The sequence below is a fragment of the Odontesthes bonariensis genome, chromosome 13, assembly GCF_027942865.1.
Source record: "Odontesthes bonariensis isolate fOdoBon6 chromosome 13, fOdoBon6.hap1, whole genome shotgun sequence".
In the NCBI taxonomy this organism is placed as follows: domain Eukaryota; kingdom Metazoa; phylum Chordata; class Actinopteri; order Atheriniformes; family Atherinopsidae; genus Odontesthes; species Odontesthes bonariensis.
The window spans coordinates 11,087,519-11,112,145 of NC_134518.1; the positions used below are offsets into that span (position 1 = coordinate 11,087,519).

A 24,627-nucleotide genomic window follows, 5' to 3' on the forward strand; every position below is an offset into this window, starting at 1 on the left:
TAGCATAAAGCTTGTAGACAAATGCACATGGCAAATTTCTTTTATTTCAAAAGGGCAAACAGAGCTATACAGTACAAGTTGCACAAGAAATAATTTAGCCGAGGCTGAACTCATTCATTTCTTACTGATGCAGTGACGTCAGAACAACAGAAGCAAAACTCCCCATTAGAAACAAAACATTTGGCTCCTCTTTATGTTGAAGCACAAGACATCCAAACTGGAAAGCAATGTAAAAAAAGACATAATGTTTTCCAGATATTTACAGTCTATATACAGCATTTTTGTTGTCATCTAAATATTGACACACATTGGTATCCTTCTTTTTCTCCTCTCCCAATTCACTGATTGTCAAAAGAAAGGATGGAAACAAGTGTGGACATTCTTAAACAGAGCTGCAGCTCCTCACTAAACGCAAGACCTGGAGGTCTTCGTACCACAGTCCAAGCGTGTTAACATGGTGTCCTGTGTGTGTTTATTACACTGCAGCTCCCAAAACAATCATCCAACCTGACAAATGCTGCCAAAGCAGGAATTACTATCCATCCAAGGCTCCATTGCTTCTCTCCTGCGCCAGACCCAAAGTAAAGTCGGACCCCCTTAGATCAAACCCAGACACTCTGCTCTCAAACCCAGGCCCCCCAGGCTTCCTCTTCAGCTCCTCACACTTCCTGTATTTACAGATCTGGTGTCCCCTCTTGCGATTGCGGCAGCTGCTGCACTGTTCGCAGTTTGTCTGACGTCGGCAAGGTACGCACTCCCCACACCTCTTCCTCTTCCTCCTCCCTCCGCTGCCTCCGCCTAGGGAGCCGGGGGAGTAGCCTTCGGCCACCAGCCCCTCTATGCCCTCGGCTCCCATGGCTGCGCTTCGCCAGTGACCTCCCCCCATCTGAAAGCCTGCCAGGGGGAACAGAGCGGGGCTGAAGGGAAACCAAGCACCAAGAAAGGGTTGGAAGTCAGTGCTACATCTAGAAGAGTCCTCTTCCTCCTCTTCAGGCCCAGATCCACCTCCCTCTCCATCCCCCTGTCCTCCCTTAGCCTCTGCAGCCTCTCTTTTAGCCGGCTGGCTGCTCTGTGCACCCAGGTTGGCTTGCTCTGTGGTGGCGGGGGTGAGAGCCAGCAGCCCAGCACGCATCAGCAGCTCTGCGGCATGGGCCAGGTGGAGCCCGCTGGGTGACTCCCACATGTCAGGCCAGGAGGGGGCCCGGCGTGGCTTAGTGTGCCCGGGCTGGGCAGCCCGCTGCTGAGCCGGGGAGGGCTGGATCAGGCCTTTGACATCCACAGCAGGGGAAGGGGTGGAGATGTAATGGGAGAGGCTGTAGGGGTGGCTGGAGCGCTTAAGGCTCGGTCTCAGTGGCTCATTGGGGATTTTAGCACTGCTGTGGGCCTGATCTGGGGAGGAAGGGCCAGCGATGTCTACCGCGGTGGACATAGCAGTGACTGGGTATGGGGAGTTTCTGTTCTTGTGCGTTTGTGTGCGTGGGAGAAGGAGATTGAAGCCGATGCGGGGTTGACAACTGTCCTGCTGTTACTTCAGCCAAAATGGCAAGCCTTGGCCTGTGTCCCTATTCCCATTCTCTGCAGCAGCCTTGGAGTCCTGGAGAGCTACAGATGAATAGGGGATGAAGACAGGAAGGTTAAGAATAGAAATGTTGGAGAAGCAAATACAGAAAGAGAGTAAACAGGGAAGATAAGAGAGAAGGATATTTTTTCAGCCTGAGCAACTAAAAACTGTCAGAGAATGTGTGCAGATAAACTGTTTTAATAACATATGTATATAGGTTAAAGATAAAATCACTTGAATAGAGGTGAACGGACCTGTGTGTCTACCAGTGCATGCCTAGAAAAGGATTTCCGCATACAGGAGGCAGTATCCCTTTAAGAATTTCACGGTATATCAATGCAATCAATAACAGAGCGACAACAATATGCAAAGATATGCGCATATGCGCAGGTCAAATGTGGAGCGCGCTTTTCAAATACATTTTGACGACTGCTGTTATGTGTGCCAGCCAAAGCTTAAAGTGGCCAGAGAAAGACTAAATAAGGGACCGTAAAAAAACAGCCTGTCTTTTGTCTGGTATCGACGACGAAAGAGCGAGGTGCGCAACGATGCGGTGGCTGTGGATAAAAAAAGACCAGGCTATATTCCTTGTCCACATTTATAGGAAAACTACTCCCCTGATTAAACACGGGACGCGTATGTTATTACAGTAGGAGTGGATGGACATTGAGGCGGCTCGATCGGGGAACCGGATCGATCGTTTCGGCGTAATTAAGGTTACCTAAGAGGACGGTGCTCGACAGACGCCACGGCGAGCTGACCACAGTCCGAGTGGTCGCTGCGACACGGCGCAGCGCGCAGGAAAAGGCGACAAAACACAGGAGCGAAAATCAACAGGAAGTATCGAGAAATCGTCTAGCCTTACCTTCCAAATGCGGCCCGAACTCTCCTGTCAAATATACGATGAAGTCATGAAGTAATGGCGTGGCGATTGTAGCGTATATGGACGGCGGAGCTGCCGATTCCTCCTCCACCTCTCCGTCCCGGAGGGTCTGCAAACACTCTGCACGGAATTTGGGGGCGTCGCTCAAAATGCGAAGTGGACTCTGCAGCCGAGGCTGCGTGGTCAGAGCGACCCCGTGATATCCTCAGGAGCAGTTCACAGTCCACACGAAAAGCTCACGGCACTCATTGAAGCTCGAAATTAAACCCAACAGCATCCATGACTTCAACACATGACGGGGCCGCTGGACGGAAATAATCACCGGGAGACACTTTCAGTTAGGCTAATATTCAACACGAAGATCAGCGTCTAAAAAGCATATTGCAAATTACCAGTATAAAACTATTAGGTTAACTGATAGCGACTTATTGTGCTAAATATATATATATAAAAATTGAAATCAGTAAATGGTTGTTTATCTTAGCCAAAAAATAACATTAATAATTTAGCAAATGCCTCCCAGGCTTTCCCTTAAGAGTGTGTTTAAGGACTTCTTTCAATGCGTGACAGCTTTTCTGTCTCTTTTCAACGTAGTTTAACCACCAGCAACCAGAAACTTTGTTTTCACACTGCGTGTAGAAAAAAAAAAAAAGTTGCGTCCTAAAAAGCTTTCAACAGGAGGAAAACGGACACAAAAAGAGATGTCCGTCCACACCGGAAGCTGCTGCCATGTCTCCCCTGTTAGAAACTCGTGGACACTGAACTCACCCTGCTGGCTATACTGGGACTTATGTTCGACGCGAGTAAACTTAAAGGAAAAGTAGAAATGAGATATACGAGGAAAAAAAAAACTTTTTTAAAAAGTACATATATTGTTCATAAATGTATCAAATACGCGCACAAACTACAAGCCTGTAGTTTTCTTAGCAAAGTGGGTAGCTTTCAAGCTAACCCTGCTCTACTTTTAAAGCACGCGCTGGGTAAAAGTGCTTTTTTTTTTTTTTCTTCCATGAGGAAAATAGATCGTTCCCCTCTGTGGGCACACTGCTGAGCTGTCTCACAGAGGTGACTCCTCGCGCGGGGACTGCGGAGTCCACTCCACCTCTTCTGAGAGTCCTCGTTGCATCTGGCACGCAGCCAGACACCTCGTGCGTGTATGTGTGTGTGAGTGTGTGCGTGCGTGCGTGTCGCTATGGGAGCAGGGGCCCACGGTACAACACCGTATGGCCTGGACCATCCGCGTAAACACAGCGTCTTCTAGTGGTCAACATAAATAGTGCCGCATCTTAAAATGGCCACTGGTGTTGGTGGACACTGCAGCACAGCAGCCCCCTCCCCTGTCAGCCAAGGCCTCGCGCACGCACGCACTCACACAGATAAAGGCCCCCCCTCTGCAGTCACCTCACAGAGCTGTTTACCCATTACCTTCGTCTGCTGTTAATCCATAAACACGCCGCTCTGCCTGGCTGCAGACAGAGGTGAAGTGGTTAACTGAGGTGCTTGGCTCTTGCCAGTGGAGTGAATTGGCAAAGCCTGCCAATCAGATTACTCGACAAGTTTTTATTAACAATATACAGAACAATGATTCAAACACACAGCAGCCAATAGAAAAATCAACTTCATGAAAAGCAAAATATATCCTTGAGAGCAGAGATTTTACCTTTAGACACTGTACAGGTGACATACAAGAGTTTTCTCATAAAGCAGACGGCGACTGGTCACAAACGGCAGGTTGTGTTACAAACTGAATAGAATTTAATTTAACTTCCATTTCTTGCGACTAAGCAGCAAGAACTACAAAACAAACAAACAACAAATCATTCCGTCTAACATTCAAACGGTTAAGTGTTCAGACGCAGATTTAAATATAAGGCCTATGCTGAAATCAATTGAGATACTGAAATGACTGAAGCAAAGAATTGCCGCTTTCATGTTTCCACCACCTGCTCCACACCAACCACGAGCCAACAAGTAAAGGGGACACAGGTGACACCGAGCATCAGGCCACAGTACAGACAAACACTCCACCAACCGAATCAGACGGCTCAAAATGCCACCATGTCCGGCTGCATTGATTGTCAATATCCCTTCCTTGTCTGCTCTGCAATGATCTTTGATTTCAAAGTCATACGGATTAGTGTGGGAATAATGGGGAATGTATGAAACCACGAGGAATATCCGGATTGTTCTGCCTGCGTCTCCGTCAGTGTGACGCTGCAGCGGTAATGATGAGAGATTCGGTTGGGTCGCGAGGATGAGCAGTCAGGGAGGGTCTGGTTCACTGGTTGGTTTGATTAGGCATCCTTCTTTTTGATGATGAGCGGTCCGACGTTGTCCCCGGTTTCCTCGTTATGCTTGGCGTGGGCACCATCGCAGTAAGGGAACTGCAGGGAGGACACACATTGGAGGAAAACATTTGCTCTTATCAAGTTTCAGCACTTTGTACTTTACGATACGCGGGCATGTCATGAGCCACGTGTGGTTCAAAACAAATACCACAATCAAATAGGTCAGCAGATTGTTTTTTGTCTTATTCTGCGCCCATGACATACATTTTTTTATTCATTTATGTGAGGAAGTTCTTTCCCATCTCGATTCAGGCAACGCTACAAAACAGTTGCTGCGCACTCAGAATCGCACTGAGGCCAGACTTCAGGGTCACCGCGTGCTTCCTCTGAGCTCTCATGTTATACTGCCAACAGCATGAGCTAAAGATATCCACCTGCAATCAAATTATTATCTACATCAACGTGTTTATCTGTCATCTTCGCAAGTTCCAAAACAGGTCCTCAAACTCTAACCTTCTTTGACTTCCAGCAGCGGCAGTACACAGCCTTGGTGCCAATGTCCTCCATGTCGAAGCTGTGGACCACTTTGGGACTGTCTTTGCTGATGGATGTGTTCACTTTGGCCTTCTTACAGCCGCGCCTGCTCAGGTAGTGGCTAACCAGGAAGCCTCCGGCTGCTGCGACCACAGCCACTGGAACAGCAACCAGGAAGTGCTCTGGAGGGGGATGAAGCACACAGATGCTGAAGAAAACACCCACTCACGCAGGCATAATCGCTTCGCTTTCAAAATCAAATTAGCTACAGAAAAAGCTGACGGACATGTCGAAATTTGAGAATAAATAGGAAAAAGGGTTTTGTGGTGTTTATGGTAGTTTTAGCCTTTTTCAGAAAACAGCAGATGAGCATCAGATCCCGACAGCAAACATGGCAAATAGCCTAACTGACATGAACAAATAAGTAGCATAAGCACTTTTTTTCTTTTTACAATATAACCAAAATAACTGCTTTCATTTGAATGGAAGTTCACTCAGCCCATGCATCACTACTGCTTCTACTTGCGTCTGTTTTCTATATATAATAAGCTAAACTTTGCCAATACATACTCAGAAACTTAACGAATTGAAAGGTACGGTGGTTTCGCGCTGTCTTTTTGAAATGTATATACGTCTTTTTCAGTTTTTATCCACAAGTAGTGAAATTGCCCGTTTTAGAGGAGGATTATGCACCAAGGTCCTCTGAGCATCACGTGATATAAAGAGAAACATGGGTCCAGCTGACAGTGTGGATCGGCAGGTTTAGCCTTGCTTGAACTGCTTGAGACATGCACACATAAACAGTCCTACCTGCGTTACTGTAACTGCTGCGCCCACAGTAACGGATTAAAGTTGCAAACAAACCTTCACACCTCTTGGCTGACAGGTCAGTTAGCTAGATACATGGCACTTTACCAACTAACAAAGTCGTGATGTAGCGAATACGTCTCTACAGTAAATTGTATATCACGCAGTGCGAAAGTCTGTCTGTTAAAAGTATTTAACCACACTGTATTCTCCAAGTTCTCTCGTAACGTTAGGTGGCAGGCATGTTCAGTTTACATTCGGCACAAATTAAAAGACTCAAACATGCTAGCAATGCTACCCGCTAGCGTTAATACTTTACCTTTGGTTAACCTGAAACCCGCACTGGGTGACGGAGGCATGGGGAACTGTGCCATGTCAGGTAAACTTAGGGTCGTCATGTTTTTCTCTGGACGGCGTGTTGTCTGCGGTCAACGTTAAGCAGCAAGGTCAACTGAGTAGCTTAGCTGGACTCTGTCCACAGTCGGTGCTGTCTCAGACTGCAGCGTCACTGCGTAGCAACCAGTCAGGCTTCAGGTTCTAGGTTTAAGGAGGGAGAAAGGCGCTGCCAAATAAAGATATATACCGCTGAGGTACTTCCGGTTTCGCCTCAGCGGCGTTCGAGGACGAACTACAGCTCTTCGAATCTAATCTAAGAACTTCCTTGATTTTCCCCAATAAATTCACAAATATCTGAATGAAAACAATATTTTAACACGGGTACCATGGGAACAGTAACTACAGGTACATTCCTTTAAACTAGTCTAACTGTGAACTGTTTACGAAGGTAATTATCTTGAAAGCTCCGACGTTTAGTTTGATTTCTCTTACAACGAAATTAAATGTCACGAGTCAATTTACACATGTATTTATCTTTTTATAGAAGCAGTCGGGTTTTCCCTGTAGCATTTAATTGTCAACAAGCTCTGTAAACAAATCACCGCTTATCGTTTGTATTCCATGTAAACGCTTCAAAATCCTTTTACATCGTTGCACCGCCAGAGGGCGACAAAACAGGAGGCACAGTATTTACAGTACATATGGGATTCACGTCCTAAATTGTATTTGGTCGTGTGCTTTTCGACCTACGTTTAGTCTTAGCAGAAAACAGAGAAGAGGGAAGTACATATCCCACCTAAAAAAAATGTTTAGAACTCGGGTTCTATTCAAGTTACATATTGATATGTCCCAGCATTAAAAAAAGACTTGAGTGGTAACCACGCGACTAAGATACAGCATCTCCGTTATTACGTGGTGATGGTCGGTGCAATTCATCATATTTCTCCAGAACTTTTCTGAAGTGAAAGCGCAGTGGCTTTGATCGACGCTTTCCCATCTTTATTGTGTGTTTTAAAAGGTCCCGAGAATGAGTCGACACAGGAGGCAAAGTTTTTTTTTTATTACACAGTTTAATCAACACACAAAGCTCAACGAGCCTCTCAGGTAATTCAATATACAGAGGTTTTGTGCAAGAAGAGTGGGTTCTCCTCGCAACCAGAGCCCAAGCCAGTCCCGTAGCCATTTAAGATGTTAGCCACTAATTTTACAATAGCAAAAGGAAAAGAAATGGGGGAAAAAAAACAGAACAAAGTAATAAAATTAAAAAAAAAAAAAAAGAAAAGAAAGGAAGCATCCTAAAGAATTATGGGGGTAGGAAATAAAAACACAGTTTAAACTAAAAAAAAAATGAATCGCTTAAATACCTGGTTCAGAACCTCCACTTTTAGAATAAAGAAAAGGTGGTGGTAGTGACATGGGGTTACAGTTGTACGTGCATGTGTGTGTACGTGCGTGTGTCTGTGTGTACAAGGGTTGAGGATGAGGAGCATGAGATGTGTGGATAAACTTCAAGTCCTTTAATAGATTTTAACAAGAGCAAAATGGGCCGTGTGCATTTTTTTTTCTTCTCCATTTTACACAGCCTGCAATGGATTCTGGGTTTGTTTTATAAAATACAGAGTGCCCTTTGATTCGCGTGCGAAAACTGCTTCCTTGAATCGTCACCTCTACAGATGGAAATTATTAGGAAAACAAAACAAGAAAGGGTGCAGAGTGTAAAAATCCCTCTGTCATATTTCTCCCCTTTTCCCCTAAAACAAAATGGGGAGGGTGGGGTATGAAAAAGGTCCCCTCGAAGCTTTACAGATGCTAAAAGGAATGCTTCTAGTAATGGTGGGTGAAGATGTAGGCGTGAAGGAAAAGGAGATGCATGGAGGGTCATCGACAGTCCAACCTGCTTGCTGATGAAATGTAACCCGAGCATTGAGATCAGGAAAAGGGGTCAGAGGTGACCAGAGGCGGTGTTGGAGGGGGAAAAAAGATAGGGGGAGGGACAGTTTTATTATTTCAAGTTGACAATATGCACATTGGAAGATGGGCAGGTGAGCTGAGTAGGGGAGGGGGAAGAAAGTCAAACAGAGAAAGAGAGACAGAGGAAGGAGACAAAAAGGGAGAGAGGGAGGGGAGGGGAGGGGGGGCAGAGGGAGTTTTACAGGAACTCTGGTGAAGGGGGAGGCGTGGCTCAAATAAAGCACTCCAATGGAAACCAACAAGATCTTGTTTTAAACTTTTCATTTGTTTGTATGGTTTTGTTTGTTTTTCTCTTTACATCTGAAGCTCCCCTAGCCTTACGTCGTAGAGGTGGTTGGCCATGTTTCTACCCCAGCACTACATTGCATACTTTTGTGTCCATTCCCGAGCTATTTTGTTGTACCTGCGAACAAACAGAGAAGAAGATGTTAGATGCGGGCCGACCGACGTGTGAAGGCCAACTAAATACATGACAAGGCTTTGGTAAAGTTTCTAAGTCTGAGGAAAAACAACACGGTGAGGAGCAACTAAAAGTATCCTCATACTAATCCCATATTAAGACGTGGAAACAGCAATCGGTTAAACAATGGCCTCCTGTCGTTCACGGGTCAGACATCAATGCCTGTCCCAATCCACATATGGATCCAGACTGACGGAGAGAGACATCCTGCCACAGAGTGGCCTTTGTTTGGGGATATTTTAGGGTAGAAACAGAGAAAACTTGTTTTGTGTGCACGGCAAACTTTCCAAGGGGCCGAACTTGTGTTGCACTGTTGACAACCAGGGAGAAACCTCAGCTCCTCTGATGTTTTTCCAGAGGAGAGTTGAACTTTTGCATACAAAGGAAGGCTAAATGGATTACAGAAAAGTTTTGTAATTCTACATAACAATTAACCACCGTTTCCCAAAGAAAACACAGGGAAACTATCTGCAGTCTGTTGGGGAAAAACCACCAGCCAAGACCAGCTGTAAGACCCTAACAGCTGTATGCAGAGCAGCCACACAGCTACAGTCATTAGAGTTGGCTTCGCTAAACTCCCTTCAAAAGATGTTAAGACCATTTAAAAGTGCCCTGAGCGGCGAGCGGTCCTTCACCAAATTGAGGTGCAGATAATTAAAGCTGGAATTTGGAGTTGACCTGATCCGTTTGCTCAGAGGACGGAGAAACTGCGAACTGCTTTCTGATGTGATCATCCGATGCCGATGTGGATATTCGAATGAATACGGGTTGAAAACTGCGGTTTACTAAAGCCTAACATTCACACAATACCACCACCACCAATACTTTGAAATAACTGTTCAGGCATGTACAGTCTTTCAACCAAACCTTAATGTTCAATTAGTGACACTCCAGTTAGTGTGTATTCCTTTCACCACTGTTGCCGACAGTATGCTGGGGAGCTTTCGTGTGAGATTTTCTCAAGACAAATTATGTCCACCAGCATTACCTCGTTGCTTTGTTTTATCCGTCTGTCGGTCTACTATTTGTTTAAGATTGTTTTTCCCCACCTGTATGAAAAAGAAAAAGAGGGCGTCTGCCGTCATGTAGTCAGTGGACGAGCTCGCCACAACCTCATGTGAAAGGAAGCTTTAGATGTACGATTCAGCTGGTTGGAGACGGCACAAATAAAACCTACAATCAGAGCCTGGTTCCAGGTCTAATTAAGGTTAAATAAGGGACAATTTTAAAATGAGACTCTTTTCAGAAAGTTGGTGGCGCTCCAGGGCACAACTTTCAGGGAAACAACTAGAGAGCGTCCGTCTGCCTGGCTGACATCTGCAGGACAGACTGCAGGTCGTCTTCATGTTACATTATTTTAGCTTAATGCGATTACATGAAAATCCTCACCTGCAACATTCAGTGTCCAATCAATACAGTCGAACAAATGAGCTTTAATATGTTGCCATCATGTCACACAGCGCGGAACAGTCATTTTCCTGGATACCACCGTCATTGCTTCTGCCAATGTGACTGCTTAAAGCAACAGTGATGACACCGGCGGCTTTCTGAAAAGTTCAGAGATTCTCAACAACCAACTGAAACAAACCGGCGCTGGCACTGCTGCGTGAACACGAACCCTGCGGTGGTGACTAAAGAGAGGGACAGATGCATATGTTGCACTCCGGCTGCGTATTAACGAGCAGGCTAACTGGCAGTCGCTTTTATCTGCTCATGAATGACAGTCGCTGTTTTGGGGTCGATGCCGGTTTCCGTCCAATGGAGACAATACCATGACTATTCACATCCACCTAAGAAGCAGAACCAAGTGTTGCCTCTCCGCTTATTTAAGCCTGCCGAACAGGTGGCGCGGCAAAGGACTTTTGTTGGCTTCTTTCAAAGGTTTTACTGTACGTACAGTCATGAGCGACGTCGCGGTTGTCTCTAAAAACTAAATGTTTCTTTCACGTCTCGTAGGTTCGCTGAGCAGAGAGGAGAGGCGGGACCAAAAATTACACCAAAACCTGTCAGAGAGCAGTTCATTTGACCCCGATGCTGGGAAAATAAACAGGCCCTTCACCAAATATTGGTAAGAAAAACTACAAAGTAAGAAAGATTTGACTTTTATTTTTTTACATATGATCATACACCAAAATAAGACCTTCTGACCCTATTTCTGCGTGCCTATCTGTTAATGTGAACGCATGCAGTTCAGCCATGGCATTACTGGGTCAGACACAAGCCAACAGTTTATGATGGAATAAAGAGGGCATATCCGACAGAGGATATAAGGACATACTTTAACCAACACATTTTAGTTCCTTTTTCTGAGAATTGATTTTGAATAGAGCATGTAAAACATAATTAAGCAAACGACTTACTTTTCCCTGTCCGTCTTGTAGATGCGGGCAATCTCAGGTACTAAGGGGTCGTCCGGGTTTGGGTCGCACAGCAGGGAGCAGATAGACAGGAGAACTGGAAAGAAGCACACAAAGGTTAAGGGGCTTTTCACAAATGAAAGCAGACATTTTCATGTTTCCAGTGGATGGACCTCCGATGTTAGCAGGGTTGGGCATTTGTTACCGCTGTAGAACTGCTGAGAATACATTCAATGGGGACTTGAAAACGCTCGTGCACGAGGGAGACCATTTGTGTGCGCACTAGTAATGGCCAACGCAGCGTGACGAGAGTTAAAGCTGACATTTAAAGAGGACCTCTTTGCTTGTAGGAAGTGTTTCAATTAAAAAAAAAAGGGGAAAGACCGCGTTTAACCTTTTCTATCAATCCTAAAATGTTGTTTATAAAGACAGCAGCAGCTGCATTAACCCCGACCCGCAGGACGAACTCCATTTCAGAGTCTCGGGAACAACACCACGCAGCCTACCTTTGGAGATGGTGAGAGCTGGAGACCACTGTGATCGCAGGATATCAAGACAAATGCTGCCGTTGCTGTTGATATTTGGGTGGTAGATTCTTGTGGTAAATGCAACCTGAAAGCAGCGAGAGAGAGAGAGACAGAGAGAGAGAGAGAAAAATGTAGGAGTGGGGGTAAGAAGGGGGGCTGACTACAGGCACAACAGGAAACTAAATGATGTAAAGCTGTTGCATGTTTTAGCAGGCAAGAGGAGCTCTATGTGGCGCTCAGTTACTTTGTTTATGTGCGCCGCTTCTTTTATACACGTGTCTCCATTTGTGTCCTGCTTACCTTTGGCGGTTTGAAGGGGTAGTCTGTGGGGAAGTGTATGGTCAAGAAGAAAACCCCGCTCTGATAAGGACTGTCATTCTAACGCAGAAAAAGAGAGAGACCCATTTTGTTTGTAAGGTACTCAGTTACAGCTATGAGAAATGCACGCATACCAAAAGGAATACCACATCAAATACAAGGACTGCTGATGGCTGACTAAAAGCTGACACTCTTTCTGACTAAACCGATCAAGCAAGTTGGAAAACGTTCTTTCGTAAGGAAGCAATGTGAATTGACAGTATAAGCCAAAGCATACTTACAGGTCCCATTATTGTGGCTTGCCAGTGAAACACTGAAACAAAAAGAAGCACAGAAAAAAAAAAAAAAAACACGGTTATGAAAAACCAAGAACAAAATGTGTGTCTGAAAAAGTGTTTAAGAGCAAATGATTCCACATAAAGTGCGCATGTTTATTCCTCCAGGATGTGCACCAGAGGACAAATATCCTTAAAAAAAAAAAAGGGTGTTTCAATTCGAAGCGGTCCGGGTTCAACATGACGAAAATAAACTCGGACTTAAGATGCGGATAATACAAAATACTGCTGCCTTCAAGGAAGTGGTTCTTTTGTGCAACAGAAGCTTGACGACACGTGTCTCGGCCATAGAAACAGGACCATCAGAAGTTCAGTTGAACCATTAAAAAAAAAGAAGAAGAAGAAAAAAAAAAAGATAGATCAGCATCCTGTTGAGGTCTGAGAACAGACAAACGTAACTTATTATGCGTCACAAGAGAAGCACTCCTGTAGATTTTCGTAGAGTGGGTTCTTTGATGTCGGAAGGCAGGAAATTACAGGTACAGAGCAACAATGTTTCTACCGATTCTTCCCATGCCCCAAACGTAGTCAGGATGCACAGAGGTCGAGTGCAAACCCTGAAACTAAACCCAGTGGTGGTGATTAAGCACATCTCATTTAGTTTCATCACTTAATTGTCAGATTCGTGAGGATTCTCTAGCTTCTTTATACTTCCTCCTGTCAAAACATGCTGGTATGTAGAAACACCAGGGCACCGTCTCTACAGGATATACGGTTTGATTACTTCCATCTCCTCACAAACACCTGCACGTCAAACTTTTCTGTTTAAAAAAAAAATCCATTTTTAGCAAGAACTCAAATGAAAGGGAAAACAACTTAAACAGAAAAAAAGAACAGTACATGCGACGGCTAATAGATGAGTGCCGTATCTCATCCAGCTTATGCAAGCACATTTGTTGCCCTCGCATACAATCAGATGTGATCCGATGTAAAAACATACAACTGTACGTTCCCGGAACATTAACACCTATGCACTGTTGGAGGTATTTATCGGAGTATTTGGTTGCATAACACTGCTGATGCAGTCATAAACTGCTTTGTGTTACGGCACATGAAAGCATTTCGTTTTAAGTGAACACGGACGAGCAACAGAACTCAACTCACACCCCAAAAAAATCCATTTGTGCCAATAGAGAGGGACACAATAAGGATTACAGATTAAAGAAATAAGGAAGCACACGGGTGGGCTTTATGTGCAAACCTATCATTTCTACATGCAGATGTTAGACATCTCTATTTGTGCTCAGCATGGTTCCTTTGCTGGAAAAGTGTTATAAAAACAACAACAAATAACGTTCAGTGAATCAGAGATGTGTCTAATAACCCAGGGGATTGTAAGTTGCTGTAACCTGTAAGTCTCCAAACCTCAGAACATGAAATTCAGGTGTAGGTGTTGGTTCTTTGCACCATCAGCTCTGCCCTGTTACAGGCAGCTGCAGACCGACCGTTCTGCCATATAATCTGCCCGTCATTCTTATGTTAAATCTGCGCGCATGGACATTCAGCGAATCCTCGTGTTACCCTGTTAGCAATTCCAACTGCTGAGAGGGCCGGCTGTCCTTCTTCATCTACCAGTCAATAAAACATTTCCAAACACAGAGGCATGTCAGGTCAAAATGCTTCCACCTGTCCAGATACAACCAGTGGCCCATCGTCGAAATGTTTTATTGGCAAGACAGAAGAGACAAGAAAATGACCTCCTCAAAAAGCTTTTTGTGTGAATAAAATCGAAATGAAAATGGATAGAGTACATCCCACTGAAAGAGAAGAGCCAGCAGAGGCTACAGGTCATCCCATAGTGGCATCTTCTCTGTCTTACTACGGTTGCAAAGAGAGGGACTGGTTGCATTCTAATAACATCCTATTCAAACTTCCAGAGTTTGAATATGTGAAGCCGGTTCATACTCGGGAGAGAAAGGCTGCCCTGTGATGCCGGCGCGACTTATCATGTGTGCTCATATTAACCAAATCGCAGGAACAAATTAAAGGCTTCACATTGTCTTCACAACCTAACAGTGAACAACTTTCACACCAGGGACATTTTAGCATATGTGGCTGTGGGTGATTACAGGTAGCTGGGAGAGACTCTTCACATTATCGTCAGCAGAAGATTCCATCCGCAGAAAGTTATGGTCGGATGGCTAAAGTCGGTGACAAATGTCTGTCACGGCCTCATCATAAACCTTGTTTGGAGTGCCGGAATTCACTGCTAGACAAACTAAAAACGGGAGCTTTCAGCCGACACCGACCTTTGAGGCCGACTGGCCGAATGACGACGAGTTGTTCTGAAAGTGATTCTTTTCCTAAATGAAACCATCGGTAGCTACACTATGGATGAGATTGATTTGAGCCACCAGCCAAGAAAACTGAGATCTTTCACGGCTTCGAACTCCACCCCGAGACAAAAATAGTTTAAGCGAGGGAACTAAAACGTGGCCAGAAAATTTTAATAAAACCAATATGAAGTAGTACAACAAACAATATCTGGCTTGTATAACGACTCTCAGAGCAGGTAGTCGGGCATTTCCTGGAACTGTCGGCACAACAACATTGAGAAACAAAAACAAACAAAAAAGCAGAGCCACTTCCTCACTTTAGTTAAATGCACTGGACTCATTTGCTGCTAGTTCCGTTTCCCTTTCTGTTTCTGCAAAACATGGACTTGAAAGCATCATCAGCGAATGCCTTCCAGGCTGTGGTTGACAAGTTTCCTAAGTATTACATCTTAACGTGTCGACATAACCATAAAGCCTGGCTTGCAAAAATAGGGCCAAAAAATCCTGGAGACAGCTATCATTGACTGTTGTGTCATTTGTGAATATTTTGACCATTAAAATATTCATTTCTGCAGATTATGTAATTACTTGGTGAATAAAGTAACATGTGAACCAATAACATGCTTGGGATTTGTCCCAATTTTGTGGGATCCGAGTTGCACACGGGGCTGAGGTGACAGTGGTGTTATTAAATTGAAGGCAGTGCATTAGAAAAGGGGACAAAAAAAAAAAAAAAAATGAAAATCAATTTTGCAAAAAGCTTCTTTTTTTCCCCCTCTCTCTCTTCACTCGTTCGTGGTTTTTGCCTTTTTTTCTGAAAAAAGAGCTGATGCGCAGCAGGGGAAACATCCAAGCTCAGAGAACGTGTTACTCATATGATTGATCACATGAATCAGCCATTTCTACTTCCATAGAATAAACATCATTAATATGATCTGACATGAAAGAACACATCAAAACACAATAAACAGTGGAAAAGAAGACCCAACTTCTTTCATCTCTTGTAGACCGCCAAAGGTGACCGGACTCGATGCCAGTTAATAAAATGGAACTTGATGTGCATTATTTTCTATGTGGGGTTTAAACGTTAACTTACTGTCATCTCCTACTGGTCCTGCAGAACACTGGGCTGGTGGATCCCGTGCCAAGTCGTTCAGTTCCTGAAAAGAAGAAGAAGAAAAAAAAATAAAACGTCAGTTGCTCATATCCTGCAGCATATATTGCACTTAATAACACTAAGAATTAATGAGTGTAAATCGGGAATGGTAACACAAAAGTCTTCAGAAAAAAAAAAACTTTAATAATCTGACAACAGAAGAGATTTTTTCCCCCCTCCAATCACCACTCTACATTCATTTTTCTATCTTGATCAATCCACTGTTTATGTTTGCTCGGAAGCAAAGTGCCACCGCAGTTGCTCCAAAGACTGACTGCAACATTAACAGCATTTCCCTCTGACATAACAACGCTACTATAGCGCTTTAAGCTTTGATTATTGCAGTGACCGCTATTACGCAACCCCGTTTCTCCAGGTATATTTCATGTAGCAGCCAAGCTGAGGTCGAGGTACTGAGACAACAGAGGTTTTTTTTGTTTTGTTTTAACTCATACAGACAGTTGTAACAAGCCGTCGGGTAAACTCGTCAAGCTAGTGCAACATTACGGTGGAAACGCTACTTTAGCGCACATGCTAGCAGCACAGGTTCGCCAACAGCACGAGATGTCCTGTAAAACAAATATTGTGGTAGCTGGTCAGCCACGGCACAACATGCAGCTTACGTTACTGAATGAATTGCCTGCAACACGACAAAACAACACGACTCGCTAACGTAGTCGAAAGAACAGAAAAAGAACGATGTACTGCTTGCCTGCTATTAGCAACATGCCATCAAAGGCGCGGGGCCCGTTGTCACCACAACGATAAACTGCTAACATTATCTAATAGGCTACCCAATGTTTCCTTATTTGTAGATTGTTGTAGGTGGACGTGTAATTAAATAGCCAAATAAAAATAAGATGGAAAGAAAACAAAGACTGTCAACTGAAATTCACGCAGGTTGTGCATAACATTAATACTATTCCAATTGAGATAAAACAGGGAGCAGATACACGCTAGCTCGGGCTACATCAGTCATCATCTCTGGGGTGTTGCATTTCAACTTATATCTTTAAATAATACAAAACTCGAATGATTAGAGACAAATAAGCGGTCGGCTGCTTAATATAATAAGTCCATATAAAATAATCCAACGTTGGTCTTATTGCTAGTAGGTTAACTTAACAGTTATCTGTCAAATCAAGTTAACAAGCTTGAGAATATGTATTAATGACAGATAACCAGGGCTGTTGATATGGGTAGTATTGAAGAGATATGCTACGACATAACATATAAACTATTGTTTTCCACTTAATTGCAAAGATTTAGATACAGATAGTTAGCTTGATAGAACCTTTTAGCTTCTCCAAGTTAGCCAACCACTGGGATAATGTTGGTCAGCAGCTGCCAACTTACCCCCAATATCATTAAACCGAGACACACAGCGTCAACTTAAACGTACAGTTAGACGCAGTATTAAATGTGTAGATTTTAACCCTGTCCATACATAATGTGACCGGTTAGAAAACAACCACGAACAGTTAGCCTCGACAACGGCTGAGCTGGCCCATTACTAGCGGTGCTAGTGAACAGAGAGGCGGCGCACTGCTGCTCTCACCGCCGTCACTAGCTATTCACAGATCCTTAGCTGGCAGATGAAACTCAAGTTATTTGGTCAATATTCTAAAATTGTTCTCAGGGTGATAAACTCGCCTGACAAGCATCCGATTGATACACCTTGGAATCAAATCCCTAACAAAACTGCGAAATCCCGGGCCTCGTCGCTTACTTCCTTACCTTGTGAATTCTTTTCAGAGCCATTGTTGTGCTAGCGCTTCTGTCAGGGAAAACGTGCGATTAAAATGGCGATTGATACTGCTGTCCGTTGGTGAATACTACGACTCGGGTATTCATAAAATACCGTCTTTGTACACACTGCTCACTGGTTGCTACCGAACTGAACCACCAAGATAATTTTGAGGCGAAAGTGAAAGATAGAAGGGGTAGAACCGCGGTCCTTCCTCCTACTGCAGCGGCTACCAAATCACTGCGGCCTGTGTCCTGTCAGCAGCAGCAGCAGCAACACTTCCCAAGCGGTCTCTTCATATTAAAACATTGATGTTCATTTTTTAAATTCTACATATTTCCCATGACTGGAATTAATTTAACTGAACTGAATTCCAATGTAATCATTTCAAAGGTAAATCTGAGTATTGCAAAAAAAAAAATACAAATGAAGAGCAGATAGTAATTGTAGAAATTAAGAAAGGACTTCCTGTTCCCGTCCTCATTGCAGCAAAGCTGAAGACGCCTCTGGCTGAAGACACCCAATAGTTTAATCACTATGTTGTTAAGAGGTTGTGCAGGGTCATCCCTTATGTTTGGAAGTTTATGCAACGTTCATTCTCCAGAGCGGTCCCCAGTATAGAGCTAGGCTTCAATATCAATGTGCTTTTTTCCTTTGTGTCCCCAAACATGTTTACATAACACCAGAGAGAGGAAATCACTGCGTTAGCCCCACCAACACCACACTTTTAAAATCCATGTAAAATCCATCCACATTGGTCCAACTGAAATCAAACAAAAACAAGCTTTCCAAAACTGGACTAATAATAATAATAATAATAATAATAATTACATTACATTACATTACATTACATTACATTACATTACATTACATTACGGTCCTTTTGCAGACGCTTTTAACCAAAGCGACTTACAATAAGTGCGTTCAACATCGGTAGGCAAAAGAACTTCAGGTCACAAGAAATCATAAGTGCATTTCCTTCCAATACCAAACAGCTAAGAGCAAAACTAGTGCTAGAGTAAGTGCGATAACCAACCAGCCTCTCACCAACTGCACACCAGTCACAGCGGGGTGGGGATGCAAACCCTGGTTCGGATAGGGGAAGAAATAAAAGAGGTAAGAAAAGCAGGAATGGGATGCAAACCCTGGTTCGGGTAGGGGAAGAAATAAAAGAGGTAAGAAAAGCAGGACTGGGATTCAAACCCTGGTTCGGGTAGGGGGTAATGAAAATATAGAGGGTGCCAGTGGTGGAGGAAACAATAAGTGCGTAAGGAACTAGGACGGCGCAGGTGCTGTCCTAAGAGGGCGGATCAGGGTAGTTTTTCTTGAAGAGGTGGGTTTTCAGCCTACGGCGAAAGATGGGCAGCGACTCAGCTGTCCTGATATCAGTCGGGAGATCGTTCCACCATCGGGGTGCCAGAACAGAGAAAAGCCGTGACCGTAAATACATTTTTATTTATAACGCACTTTACATTTAGAACAAAATCTCAAAGTGCGACAGTGGGATAAAAGACAACAAATAAGATAAAAGCAGGGACAGTAAAATGCAAATAAAATAAACAAATAAAAGTAGTGAGTCTGTTAAATGCAAAAATAAATAAAAACAGGACAGAGCAACACCTCAATGTTTGGTCTTGGCTGGAAGGGTGCCGTCCACATAACAAGTTTATGTCAGTCGTGGCATCGATGTTATCTCCGTGTCTGTAGCCCTAAAAGCACCCCTGTTAAGTTTCCTCACCTTTCTGTGACCTCCTCCTCATGGTAATTTTGGCCACAGGTTGCTCCTCAGGTCTGATTTCCTCATGCAATATTTTTATTCTGATTACATATTTTGAATAATACTGTCGAGCTAAAAACAATAATGCCAGCTTGTTTCATAGGAGTAAATCTGATCAGTTCAAACCCATATGGATGTGTGGGGGGGTACTTATTTTCACATAAAGTGAAAATGAAAGATGAATATTTTTAATATGTGCTCCTCTTACATTACAAGAGCAAAGGTACACTGTATTAGCTATAGACACACTCCACAAAGAGGAAGGAATATTTCTAGTGTGCACAGATCTGTTCATTGCTATGTCAGTTAATCATTTGGGCTATGTTGAAGTGAAAATCCAAATGAAATGAGGAAATGGTCAGAAGAGAATTTTACAAAGCCAAGATGGCATTTTCACCAGCTTTGCCCATCCAAAAATTTAAACAGATTATATTTCACTTGCATCGGAAAGCAGGAAATCCTTGTTTCAAGAAATTACTGAGATGATTTTAAAAAAGTAATTTTCTCTTGATTAGCACATTAGCTTTTCACTTAACCTTTACATATCAAGCTATTTTCACCTAGTTTTCTGATGTTTGAATACCTCTCAAAACCTTCCAATCTTCTTATTCTGAAGGCGCGACACTAGAACCGGAAATCGTGTCTTTGGAACGCATCTTTCATTGCGCTACCGCTAGGAAGCCCTCCGCAGACATGCGCAAACGGCGCTCACAGTGCACGTTGGCGACGTACTGCTGCAACTGGCGTCATTGTGGGTCCCAGTACGCGAAGATAAAGCGCGTTCGCCCATTCAAGACTGAGCCAAAATGTCTCCCCAGCATCTAGTTTGCATGAGGTAAAATCCTAAGAGGCAACGCTAAAATGGTCTGCCACAAGAGTTCCAATGTTGTTTGTGTCTGTGCAGGAAGCGGAGAGCTCATGTTTACAAGTGTAGCCAATGCGCGTGCCATAGATATCAGTGTCTCCTTTGGGTCTACACTGATACAGATTAACATTTAAAAGTCGTCTCACAATTGCATTCACGTGAACTTTGGTTTAGGGTATATATTTAATTATATTTAATTCTTTAAATGATTATATAATATTAGACTGCCAGTAACTACTAACTACACCTTTCATACTCATCTCTATTATTGTGGCTGGGTGCCATATTTATGAAGCATAAAGCTCTGTCGTTTAAGTCCCAAAGTGTTAATAAAAGAATGGCCATCAGCCAAAGGTGGAATGTGCATTCATTAAAATTTGGGCAGTTCAGTAAAACTGAATATTCACATCTCAGCATCTAGTCTGGATCTCATGCAACCTCAGCACCTTTATCTGTGGTTTGTGCTATAACACGAAGTTTAATGGTGGATAGGCAAATAAGTTGTCCCATGTTGACACCGTGCTCATAATCTGCTCATCAGCAACTCTTCGTTGGAACTGCTTTACCTTCTCTGTTGGTGGACAGAGAAATACACAATATTTCTTTATTTCTTCCTCCTAAAATCAAATATGAGGCATATTTCATATGGCAACACAAATGCTCAGATAAATTACACTAATAACCCACTTTTATAGCATCAGTGCATATCTATTGATTGCATGTAAAACAGAGCTTAATCCTCCCCGCAAATATACTGCCCCAGTGAGAAAAAAAAGTTGGGACGCCATGTGAAATGTAAATAGAAACCAAAGACAATGATAAGCAAATCTCATAAGCTAATATTTTACGGACAATACAACAAAGAAACATATCAAATGTTAAAACTATACTAAACTACTTTTAAACTAAAGTGTTAAGTTTTAAAGTTAATTAAACAGAAAATTTGAGGGCACAAATGACAGGTGGACGACAGTTGTCAAAATAAGGAACTTGATGGCAGAAGGACCACAATGATTGAGTCCTGTCAGTGAGAATGAGCAAACAAAACCGTACAGTATGCTATACAGAATAATCTACCTCCTGTGGTGGTCTACACAACCTTAGGGAACAATAAGCAGAGCAGAGACTGCACGCTGAATCCATGACAACCCAGACTTTAGAGGCAGCTTCTTTTCAGACTAATGTTATTAGACTATATGTAAGTGTATACATATATATGTATATTTTGAAACACTGATGTTGACTGACATTGACACTGAATACTTCATTTTAATAGTTGTCTTACAATCATAAACCAAAAAATAACTAGCTTTCTATTTTTTTTTCTCTGCGGCAGTCCATCAATAAAATTGAAAAACAAGTTGTTTTGGTTTGACTTCAGTTTTATTGATTCAAAGATGAAGATTGGAAAATGCATAGATTCTTGCTCATGAAGTTATTTGTGGGTATACAAAATACTTAGCCTAGTTCAAAAGACAACTTATTGTTTTTCATGCCATGCCAAACTGTACCTCTTGTCACCATCTCTGAAATCCTCAATTTTCAGTCCAGAAAAGTGTGTTCTACAATTGAAAAAAAATTGGGCTCAACCTCATGCTTAAATGGCAAAACATTGCTCTCCATAAGCTTTCTGTTGGTGCCTTGAAAATGTATGTCTAAATGTTGAGGTGTTTTGCTGCCACTCGGAGGCAGTCTTTGTAACAGTCTTAGCTGTTGGCTGCTCTTGGTTGTGTTGGTTCTGTTGTTGGTTCTTTAGCTTTGTCTGTTTTTGAATAGACCAAAGTGGACAATCATTTGCATTGTTTGTGATAGATTGAAACTAAAACGTGGTTAGTAATGGAAAGTGTTCAGTGCAGCTGTTTTCATTCTTTTTCACCTGAGCTTCTTTGTCATTTATGGTTTTTTAGCAATTTGGCTTTTTTGTTATGAAATCAGTTGTTGTCGGCCCCTCCCAGTTTTAGCCGGCTCAAACTAATTTTCAACCAGTCAGCATTTGATCAACTGAGGCTGAGAGTGCCCTAATGGATACCACCATGGAGGAATAAAACGACTCTAATTCTAACCAACCCAAGAAAATGATAGGTCTTATTCTTCTTGAACTGTTTTTAAAATAGCATATTTAAAGGTTTTTTTTAAATGTGGGCACACCTGGTAAAACGAAGATTAAATCCGGCTGCAGTGTGTTTACCCTCAGTGTCAGTGGGCAACAACTGACCAGTCCAGTATACCTCTACTTTCCAAGGGACAGTTGTGCCATTATGACAACATACACGGATGCCATTAGACTGTATCCTGCAGGCTGCTTTAAACAACAGCTCCTGATAGTAACACGTTTGTTTGCTAGTTTCTTATTGTTATTGGACAGCGCATGGTAGCCCCACACAGCAGGACAGAAAAGATGCTGCCAGTTGTCTTGACAAAAGGTAAAAATTGATCAGTTACTTCTTTTTTTGTCCATTGTGGTTTCTACTATATTCTACTTCATTATCTCCCTTGCATGAGGGAGCTGTAATACTGAACTGTACTGTAGGTCTTTATTACTCTCAGGAGAAGTACTTTAAATATACTAATGTGCAATATAATATCATAAAGCATAAAATGACCAAGTTTGGATGTATTTTTTTGTTGATGCTTTGAAATTGGATAGCTGCCTCTCAGATGGCACTGAAGGCCTGACCTATACATAAGGTATTTTTAATAGATTTCCATTTGTATAAAATCTTTTAGTTAAAAAAAACATTGATTTGTATTATCAATTTTGTAGATTTTTGATGGGGTTTGGGGAATTCAGAACACCCTGTTAAATGGTTCAGCTTGGGGAGTGGTAGTCTATCAAAGGTTGCCAGTTAATACCAGAGGTTGCTGCTTCGGGTACCTGTGAGACGGAGATCCGTGATTGTGTTGTGATGTTATTTGTTCATTGTGGGTGAATAAACACATGGTTGGTCTGCACCGAATCTCTGCCTCAAGTCTCGTAATTAAACCACATGCTCTAGGCCATCCTAACAGATACATCTACAGAAGACTGGCTACTCTTGCACTTTTTAAATGTATATAAGTTTCAAGTTAATTATGTAAACTGAGAATTTGCTGTCTTTACTTAGAGAAAATTAGATGCAAATTGTATCTCCGGGAGCACAACACTTGAGATGATAGCAATAGCTACATGAACTGAGCAGCATGTTCACAGAGCGTACATGTATCCGTAAGTGTGTGAAGACTTACAGAGATGCATTGCTCATGTCAGACCTTTTAGACTTGATGCTGGGGCGTATTTCATCAAACTGCATCGAGAAAATAAATTATTCGGGGCTATTATTCAGGGAGGTAAAAGATTATTTCAGTCCTGGGTCTTTCTCTTTCCCGCTGAGGTCTAAGATTTCGGGTAGACGAGGCAAACTAAGTCTGCTGAAGTGTGACGCCCACCCTAGACAAACCTTGCTGGAATGTCAGCACTGCTGGTAATTGGAGATGTCCACACAGACACTGTTAAATAAGAAAATGTGCTTCAGCTGTGTAAACTCAAGATCTGTTCAAATGACATATTTGTATGAATAGCTGTTGTTTAAATTTGTTCCTTTGAATATAACCACTGTTAAACAATCAGAAATGGCTGTTTTATTGCTTAAATTCAGTTATATCTAGTCCTGATTGACTCTCTTCCCTCCATGTTTTAAACACACAAGGAGGCACTCATCAGCTCCATTCATTTAAAAGCTGTTCATGTTACACATTTCTGCTCATTATTAGGTGTTTTTATTTGTCTCTTAGAACATAATTACTGTGAAAAGATCATAGATTAACATTCTGTTGTTCTGATTTCACAGTTTTTTTTGTCACAGTTAAAGTAATGTAATGCACATGTAAAATATGCGAATGTATGCATGTTCTGTCTGCTACATAGCCTTGATCAGCTCCACTGCCTTTAATTTATTCATGTAAAGAAAACCTTGAGGCTCACGTGACCATCTGCCAGCTTGAGCAGGCTACTGTATAGTTACACACGCACGTACCCACGCACAGCTGCCTACTCCACAGTTGCACAGCCCTGTAATCAATGTCTCCACAGGATGGCAGTATGAGTCTTGAGTGAGTATCTACGGGTGTATAGGATAGCTGCGTGTACGCGTTCACGCGTGTGTGTGAACCTGCGTGGGAGTTCCTTTTCTCGCCATTCCGGGGTGTTGCCAGCTGCATGGCACCGTTTGTAGAGCCGTCCTGGAGAGGTAGAGCCTGTGCGTCTCTCCACTCTCCAAGGCGTCTCTTCGGCATCTAACCTTCAGAGTCTCCCCCACCCCCCAACTATTACTGATCCGCCACCACCAGCACTGCTTTTACAGCACACTCTAGCCACTTCTCATTAAAAGAAAAAAAAAAGGAACAAAGAAAAAGAAAAAACTAATTCTGGATCCAAGCATGCTTGCATGCA

General features: G+C 42.8%; 3 protein-coding genes across 3 annotated transcripts; all 3 read right to left on the reverse strand.

The window, feature by feature from the left end:
• Positions 1-2,888, reverse strand: cxxc5b (CXXC finger protein 5b). The gene is made up of 2 exons (XM_075480919.1): positions 2,427-2,888; positions 1-1,602 (listed from the first exon to the last, which is right to left on the reverse strand). The coding sequence occupies exon 2, from the start codon at positions 1,427-1,429 to the stop codon at positions 536-538; it is 894 nt and encodes a 297-aa protein (XP_075337034.1). The 5' UTR covers positions 1,430-1,602; positions 2,427-2,888; the 3' UTR covers positions 1-535.
• Positions 2,889-3,984: 1,096 nt separating this feature from the next.
• LOC142397204 (CDGSH iron-sulfur domain-containing protein 1) lies at positions 3,985-6,598 on the reverse strand. The gene is made up of 3 exons (XM_075480548.1): positions 6,393-6,598; positions 5,246-5,448; positions 3,985-4,828 (listed from the first exon to the last, which is right to left on the reverse strand). Exons 1-3 carry the CDS (start codon positions 6,469-6,471, stop codon positions 4,739-4,741), a joined length of 372 nt encoding a protein of 123 aa, XP_075336663.1. The 5' UTR covers positions 6,472-6,598; the 3' UTR covers positions 3,985-4,738.
• Positions 6,599-7,454: 856 nt separating this feature from the next.
• On the reverse strand, positions 7,455-17,828 carry ube2d2 (ubiquitin-conjugating enzyme E2D 2 (UBC4/5 homolog, yeast)). The gene is made up of 7 exons (XM_075480920.1): positions 17,547-17,828; positions 15,750-15,813; positions 12,324-12,355; positions 12,025-12,102; positions 11,704-11,809; positions 11,201-11,294; positions 7,455-8,783 (listed from the first exon to the last, which is right to left on the reverse strand). Exons 1-7 carry the CDS (start codon positions 17,568-17,570, stop codon positions 8,738-8,740), a joined length of 444 nt encoding a protein of 147 aa, XP_075337035.1. The 5' UTR covers positions 17,571-17,828; the 3' UTR covers positions 7,455-8,737.
• Between the last annotated feature and the right edge of the window lie 6,799 nt (positions 17,829-24,627).

Coding starts and splice junctions, on each gene's coding strand:
- cxxc5b (XM_075480919.1), bottom strand. CDS start 1,429: ATGTCCACCGCGGTAGACATCGCTGGCCCTTCCTCCCCAGATCAGGCC.
- LOC142397204 (XM_075480548.1), bottom strand. CDS start 6,471: ATGACGACCCTAAGTTTACCTGACATGGCACAGTTCCCCATGCCTCCG. Junction 5,449..6,392: donor GGGTTTCAGGTTAACCAAAG/GTAAAGTATTAA, acceptor ATCCCCCTCCAG/AGCACTTCCTGGTTGCTGTT. Junction 4,829..5,245: donor GCTGCTGGAAGTCAAAGAAG/GTTAGAGTTTGA, acceptor TCCTCCCTGCAG/TTCCCTTACTGCGATGGTGC.
- ube2d2 (XM_075480920.1), bottom strand. CDS start 17,570: ATGGCTCTGAAAAGAATTCACAAG. Junction 15,814..17,546: donor CTCTGAAAAGAATTCACAAG/GTAAGGAAGTAA, acceptor TCTTCTTTTCAG/GAACTGAACGACTTGGCACG. Junction 8,784..11,200: donor TACAAGACGGACAGGGAAAA/GTAAGTCGTTTG, acceptor GTTTGTTCGCAG/GTACAACAAAATAGCTCGGG.